Here is an 8,500-nt window from a genome sequence, read left to right on the forward strand (position 1 = left end):
CTAATTTTAAATATAACAAAGAATTTAGTAAAATAATTTCGTTATCATTAAGCTGGTGTTAGGAACATAAATTGTGACTGAGGTTTGGTGGAAGATTTTCATTCAAAACTTATGAAAACAAGACATTTGTACTCAGAGCCAGAGGCAGTTTCAGGCAAGTTGGTATCAAAAGGGTTAAGAATTGTTTCTCTATTATATATTTTAATCCTTCTATTACCATATTTCTGTTGAGATGCTCTGTGTTTCTTTCAATTAATTTTAGATATAACAAAGAATTTAGTAAAATAACTTTGTTATCATTAAGCTAGTGTTAGGAACATAAATTGTGACTAAGGTTTGGTGGAAGATTTTCATTCAAAACTTATGTAAACAAGACATTTGTACTACAGAGCCAGAGGCGGTTTCAGCCAGGTTGGTAATGAAAGGGTTAAACTGCAGCGCTTCATTTCACTGTATATACATCATCATCATCATCATTTAATACTGGTTTCCTATGCTGAATGGGTTGGATGATGGAAGAGCTGCCTGGGCTCCATGTCCATCTTCGCATGGTTTCTAGAGCTGGATGCCCTTCCTAACACCAAACACTTTACAGAGTGGCACTGGGTGTTTTTTAAACAGCACTGATGCTTTTTACATGGCCCTGGCATCCACGAGCCCACAAGATTAGGATCAATCAGCTAGAGAGGGATGCAGGGGACATGTCTATATGCAAGGACAACCACAATTTTACTTAGATTGACATGTCTTCTGAAGCACAGCAAACCACCAGCTGTATTGGTCCCCTGTCATCCACTCTGTGAGGTCCAACATCTGAAGATATTTTCTCAACACTTCATCCCACGTCTTCCAGGGACAATTACTTCCACATGTTCCCTCCACAATATGAGATTGGGACTTTTTGATGAACCTGTCTATATTTGATGCCCTGTATACCCAGCTTTTCTTTCAAATCACTTACACTCTTGTATATACACATTGACATTACCCATCCAGCAGAGCATACTGGCTTCATTTCTTTCAAACCTTCACATGTCCTCAGTAGTCACAGCCCATGTCTCATTGCCATGTAGCATAGCTGTTCATACACTGGCATCATACAATCTGCCTTTCACTCTGAGGGAAAGGCTCTTCTTTAACAACAGAGGTAGTAACTCTCTGAGCTCTGCCCAGCCTGTTCTTATTCCAGCAGTTATGCTTTCAGAACAACCTCCACCTCTGCTAACTTGGTCACCTAAGTAACAGAAACTCTCTACTACTTCTAAGGATCTCCCCTGACATTTGAGGGAGGTTATTTTTTAAAAAATTCCATGTGTTTAATGTAGCTGCACATCTGCCACATGTAAAGACTGCTGTCTCTGTTAGTCACTCAGTGATACTGCTGCACCTCTTACCTGTCCATAGCTTGCACTTGGTACATCGTATGGAGTTTCTCCCAATACCTTTCCTACGCATCAAGCAGGGCCATCACCCTGAAGGGATCAGTGATTTGTCTGCTCTCCTATTTATTGGGGTTTTGGTCTTTGCTAAATTAACTAACTCCCTTTGATTTCTGTTCATGCTTCCACACCTGAATTTCTTCTCTAGTTCTGGTAGTGATTCAGCAATAAGAACAAGGTCATCAGCATAGAGGAGCTCCCTAGAGCAGCCAGCCTTAAATTCTTCTGTTATAGCTTGGAGGACCATGATAAACAAGAGTGGGGCTGAGAACTGATCCCTGGTGGACTCCTACTTTGTACACTAACTTTCTTGCTATACTCATTGGTGATTTTCACCTTACTGACAGCTTCCCTGTACATAGATTGTACAGTTTTCACCAACTACTTATCTATCCCTAGCTTCCACATTGCCTACCAGATAAGGGAGTGGGCAACCCTGTCAAAGGCTTTCTCCATGTCAAAAAGTAGAGGAGTTTATTTTTGGCCAAGTACTTCTCCTGCAGTTGTCTCACCAGGAAGATAGCATCAGTGGTGCTTTTTTCCTGGCACAAATCCAAACTGCATCTCATCTAGACTAACTCACTTCCTAATTGAGTTATGACCCTTTCTGAAACGTTCATCACCTGGTCCAGCAATTTGATACCCTGTAATTATTCCTGTCTCAGGCATCACCTTTGCCTTTGCAGCAGCTGACTATAATGCTGCTACACCAATCGTTGGCTGTAACTCCCTCGTAAAAAACCTGATCAACTCTATAGGTGACTAGACTGTATCGTACTCAACCAAATATTTCAAGCATCTTAGCAGTGCCCCCTGATAGACCAGGGGGCATTTCCCCGTCTTCATATCCTTAATTGCTTTATCAACTTTTTATAGTAGCACTTTCAACCCTCCTTCTTTGCAGAATCATTAAATGCAAGTGACCCGTCATCCATGCAAACACACTTCTCTCCTACCACATCACAATTCTCTCTGACACACAGTCTCACAATCTGAAACACCTAAAGGCCCCAGGTCCTCATGCTGCAGAACATTGGCAAACTTCCCTCTTTCTGTTTCTCCCCTGACTAAGTATATCTGTCTTCTAGTCTCCCTCTTAGCAACTAGATATAGTTCCCTGCTAACTCTTCCAGTCCTGTTTCTTTTTCTACAATATTATTCCACTCCCATGTTCCCCTAGGTTTGGTTGGGACTTTGCACCAACTGCAGATTTGGCATGTAGCATTTAGCAAGCTGTCCACAAGAAGTCCCAGTTGCCCTCTATGTCACAAGTCTGTAGCTCCTCTTCCCTTTCATCAAATTACTCAATCAGGATGTCCCTCAATCTCTGACCACAAGAAGGATCCTTAAGATACCAAATCCTTCTTTTCCAGATTGGTTTAATTCTTGGCTTAGAATCTAAAATCACTAATGACTAGTCTATGCTGGCGAATACATTCTTCACCAAGGAAGGTCTTTGCATTTATGAGCAACCATACATCTCGCTGTCTGGTGAGAATGAAATCAATCAGGCTAGTGTAGTCACTTGATTGATAGGTTATCAGGTGATTGGCTGGCTTCCTGAAGTTGGTGTTGCAGATCAATAGGTTATTTGCATCACAGAACTCCAGCAGCCTTGTTCCTTCTTCATTTCAGGAATCAATGCCATGGGACTCATGCATACTATGGAAGATACCTGGCTGCTACCCAACACGTCTATTGAAATTACCAACCACAAAGATGAGGTGATTGTCATTTGTCTTTGAGGTAGCTTGCAAAAGAATATCATACAAGCAGTCCTTTTGTTCATTTAGCAGACCTGCTTGAGGGACACAGGCAGAGATAATTGTTGCTGTAATACTCTGCAAAACTAGCCAAAGCTTAAGTACTCCATCGCACATTCTGACTACCTCAATTACCTTATCCACCCATTTCTCTGCTAGAGGTATGCCCATATACCCTACCCTGATGCTGTTAGCTTCCCAGAAGATTCCGTACCTATATTTCTTGCCCATGAGGAACCTGGCTGAAGCTCCCCTCCACTTTACTTCTTGAACACAACACACCTCTCTTCAAGCATTTCAACAATCTCACCAATAATGTACAATATCTTCATTATCATCGTTTAACATCTGTCTTCCATGCTGACAGGAGCTGGTAAGCCAGAGGGCTGTTCTGGCATAATTTCTATGACTGGATATCCAACCACTTTGCAGAGTTCTTTTTTATGTGACATCAGCATGGAAGCATTTTTATGTGGTGCCAGCATAAGTACTTATAACATGGCAACAGCACAGCAAGTAAAAAGCACCTGTGCTTTTATATCATGTACATATCATGTATATATAGAATTAGTACATAGAATAGTGTGTTATAATGAGTATAAGCCATAGCTGTACACATCAAGTTTGCAGCCAGAAAAAGAGAGAACAGCTGTTCATGCATGTTTCAACCCCAGTCGCCATCAGTGTCAACAATCCAAATACAGTTTATAAACCCACAAGTATTACAGGTTAAAGTAAACTACCAGGCTTACAAGTTTTCAGTCAAACCGTCCAACCCATGCCAGAATGGAAAGCAGACATTAAACGATGACAATGAACATTCCAGACCAGTTTGCATATTTCATACTTTGTTTGCCGCTTTAAACATGTAATTACTAGCATAACCATCATCATCCTCATCATCACTTACCATCTGTCTTCCATGTTTGCATGGGTTGGATGGTGACATTGGGAAATGATTAAAGTAATCAATAATATTAGCTATGAAGAATTATTGAGATCAAGAATTTCTACGGAAAGATTGGAAATAACGACCAATGTTTATGGAATTAGTTTTTTATAAAAGCAAAAAAAAATGAAAGAAAATCTCCAGAGACAATTACCTTCATAAATGGTGTTTTACCTTCTTTATCACTAATGCTGGTGCGAGCATTCCATGCCAAAAGTTCTTGGACAATGGCAGCATGTCCTTGACAACATGCCAAATGCAATGGCGTTCTACAACAAATAAAACACTAAAATTGAATGATAGAATGTTCAATAGGGAATTAATTGTCTGTTGGTCAGGAAATCAAATGAAAAGAGTTGCAAAGCAAGAATGTGCCTTGGATTCTGTCTTTCCAGGGTGAAGGTTAGGGTAGGGTCTCTTAAAGAACAGAGGGTAAAGATAAGGCAGGGAAAAGAAAATGGGAATCTATATTAATGAACAGAGTATAGACATAGCAGTGTCTATTAAACAACATGGAGTAGCAGCCATGGGAGAGTCTCTTAAGGGGTGACAGTGTGTGGATATAAGGCACACACACCCGCACACAAGCAGGAGGGGTTGTGTGAAAAGAAGTCTGCTTCCCAGCCACATGGTTTCAACTTCAGCTCCACTGCGTGGCACCTTGGGCAAGTTTCTTTTAGTATAGCATCAGACGGACAAAAAGCCATGCTAGTCAATTTGGTAGGCGAAAACTGAGAGAAGCCTGTTGTGTCATCATCCTTTCACATCCACTCTCTCTGCTGGCATGGGTTGGACAGTTTGACATGGAGCTGGCCAGTAGGAAGCTGTCCAAACTCCAACTGTTTGTTGTGGCATGGTTCCTATGGCTGGAGGCCCTTTCTAATGCCAGCAACATAGAAGAATGTGCTGGGTACTTTTTATGTGCCACATGCACAGGTGTCTTTTAAGTGGCACCGGCAGCTGAAAGGACAAACCTGCAGGTATGGAAGACAGCAATTTTACCTAGCTTGAACTGTCTTATCAAGTACAGCAAATCGCCAAACCTCCTGAAGGCATTTCCTCAGTGAGGCCCAGTGTCCGAAGATCTCACCACTTTGTCCCACATCTTCTTGGGTCTACCCCTTCTACAATTAGAGCTCAACACTTGTGTCCCCATCCATACACATCACATGACCAAACCAATGCAGCCTTCTCTCTTTGCACACCACATCTGATGCTTCTTATACCCAATTTACCGCTTAAATCATTTACACATTGTCATACATGCATTCTGACATTACCCATCCAATGAAGAATACTAGCTTCATTTCTTTGAAGCCTTTGCAAGTTCCCTGTAGTCAAAGCCCATGTTTCGCTGTCATGTTACATAGCTGTATGTACACAGGCATCATACAATCTGCTTTTCACTCGAAGTTATTTTACTAAATTCTTTGTTATATTTAAAGTAATTGAAAGAAACACAGATCATCTCAACAGAAATATGGTAAGAAAAAGGTTAAACTCAGTTTTTTTTTCTATTTATTTATTTTTTTAATCTTATACTGTTTCAGTTACTGGACTGTGGCCATACTGGGGCCTTGAATGCTTTAGTCAAACAAATCAGAACTTAATCTTTAAGTTTTATACTATCATTCTCTTTTGCTGAGCCACTAAGCTACTAGGACGTAAACAAACCAACACTGGTTGTCAAGTAGTGGCGATGGGGTGGGACACCAAATACAAAGACACACACACACAAATGTATATACATGCATGTGTCTTCATGTTTAGTGTCCCTTCCACCACCACCATCGTTGGTTGGTTTATGTCCTAGTAGCTTAGTGGTTCAGTGAAAGACCTATAATCAAAGGTAGTCCAGCCATGACCACTATTTAGGACTACAATATTCGATATATCATTTCTTTTAAATATAATAGGATGTGATTTGAGGAAGATTTGGTTGCTATTTCTAACCCCCAATCAGAATCGATTCTTTACAAAGCAGACATGCAGCCTACAATACAATATGTCCTTCCTTCCCAATATGTCAGCTCTCTGGAATTCCCTTCCTGCAGCTGGAACATTAATGGCATCGATCTCACTGATAAAAAGAAGCTCTGGGAAAATCATGAGCACCACCCTTCCCTTCAGATTCAGTAACTAAAAAAATAATTGATCCCGAGTCTGCTGGACAAAACCCCACCTAGGGTTAAACAGTAACAACAACACTTAATAGAAATAAGTAAGAATAACTGAAATGGCAAAGTTTGGTCAACAAGGAGACCTCCACGTGGTCACTGGAATTCTTAGAAACAGCAGCCAAATTTTCGATTACATGAACTGGCTTTAAAAAGGTGGGACACAATGGATAGCGTAGTCCTGGTTACACTACGGCTGAAAAACCAGTAGGAGAGTCCTGAATAGAACAACTCTAGTTAATCAGAGCTAACCTGTAGTCAAACAGCAACTTATGGAAAAGAAGCCGGTGACAGAGAGGAACTCGATTTGTTAAAAATAGTAGTCAAATCTCTCTCAAAACGTACTGTCTTAAATGGAATAATGTGGTCATAGATACAATGCCTGGGTAGTCACGGTTGAACAAACCTGATATCGAGATAAACAACAACAACCTACAGGAAATTTGACCAAAGCCTCTCAATAGATTCTTTAAAAGAAATTTTAAATTCTAAAAATTATTTCATACAAAATAAAGTTTTTAATAATTTTGTGATACAAAAGGAAACAATTTTTTTTATGCATTTCGCACCTCTCCTTGAAAAATGCATTTTGTCCAAAAAATTTTTTTTCGGATCCCTACGTTTCAGAGATTACGAATAAGCAAAAAGAAAAGAAAAAAATTAACTCCACCACCATCAGCCCTTAAAAATTTTGAACTTTTTCGAAATTTTTCTTTCCTTATGTTTTCGATTACGGAGATTCCGAATATGCAAGAAACCACGTTTTCAAAATTTTAAATTCAATAAGCATAAAGATAGGTGTATGAAGAGATGGATATAGATAGATATGAATGTCTACCTGGGGCTAAAAACAAGGGTAACACCGTCTTCCATAGGATCGCCATATTTAGTTGACAAATATATTTTATAAATAAACGGACAGAGATAAATAAGCAGATAAATAAATGAATGAAAAAGTTCAAAATTTAAAATTGGGGGAGGTGTGAAATTTGAGCTCCTTATTAAAATTTATGACACTAAATTATTAAACACTAATGTTTGTTACTCATAAAATAGTGCAAATTTAATTTACATTAAATTATTATTTACGATTATTTATGGCAAACACAAGTAAAACGCTAATTATTTTCACTTTAATGTTTTTGTATTTAATTTCGATTTGCATGTTTCGTTCAATTCGCTACAATCTATTTAAAGTAAACAAAATCAAAAATTTAAATTGGGAGAAGTTAAGTGTGAAATAATAATTTTTTTTTTGTACATTCGTAATCTCCAATATCTAAAACAGGAATCCGAAAAAAAAGTTTTTCAAGGAGAAGAACGAAACTTGAGAAATATAAAAGTTTTAAAAGACTAGAATAACGTCTCGAAGTACACAAAACTTCGTGGAAATATTCTTTCAGAGGCGCCAAGTTGGGAATTTGTAACTAATTTGAAGGAAAACATTAAAGAATTTATTGAAAATAAAAGTAGTTAAGAAACCTGTGGCATTTATCCAGCGGACTGGGATCTCTTCTGGCGAGAGCTTTAACTTTTTCCAGTTGTCCATACCAAGCAGCTTTGTGTAATTTTCCCAATTCCTTGTCCCGAACAATATAGATACCATCGGTGAGCGCATTCGATGACAAATTACTACTTTCATTGTCTAAACAGACACTGTCAGATCTCTTTCTCGACAATTTTCCTCCAGAAGGTGAAAACTTCCCTAAATTTTTAACAAACTTGAGCATTGGGACCAAATAACTCACAGTAAAGATGTTTTAGGCAATAAAATTAATCCTGCGAGTAGTGGTCGCCATTACATCAACAATGTTGTTGTTAAGGGAGAAATGTCAACTCGGCAGTGAATATTGAAATTACACACACTTTATAGTTTCCGGAACATTTTCGTTTCCTTGAAAATTCTTCAATTTTCAAATAATTGTTTTCAAATTTCTAACACTGATATAGTTATATAAGCTAATTATTAAAATTATGTTGTTTTTTTTTTTTGAAAAATCAATAGTAAAGAAGTTAGAAGCAGTTGAAGTCATGTAATTTTAGCCAATGAAATAAGTTTATTGTCCTCACAAGCGGAAGTCGAAACTGTCTGTTACCATGGCAACTCCAGTGTATCGTTGTTTATCCATATTGGCTAAATTATGTATCTTTGGATGCTTCTAATCTCTTTAT

At 38.5% G+C, this 8,500-nt stretch overlaps 1 protein-coding gene across 1 annotated transcript in view; it reads right to left on the bottom strand.

Moving 5' to 3' along the window:
• The window catches only part of LOC106881714 (uncharacterized), a 71,817-nt gene extending 63,663 nt beyond the window's left edge, over nucleotides 1-8,154 (bottom strand). Inside the window, exons 1-2 of the mRNA XM_014932192.2 lie at nucleotides 7,811-8,154; nucleotides 4,306-4,420 (exon numbers count right to left, since the gene is read on the bottom strand). Of these exons, the coding sequence (XP_014787678.1) occupies nucleotides 4,306-4,420; nucleotides 7,811-8,058 (363 nt within the window). The 5' untranslated portion in view covers nucleotides 8,059-8,154. The remainder of the gene's footprint in view (nucleotides 1-4,305; nucleotides 4,421-7,810) is intronic.
• Between the last annotated feature and the right edge of the window lie 346 nt (nucleotides 8,155-8,500).

Source organism: Octopus bimaculoides, chromosome 1 (assembly GCF_001194135.2).
Source record: "Octopus bimaculoides isolate UCB-OBI-ISO-001 chromosome 1, ASM119413v2, whole genome shotgun sequence".
NCBI lineage: Eukaryota > Metazoa > Mollusca > Cephalopoda > Octopoda > Octopodidae > Octopus > Octopus bimaculoides.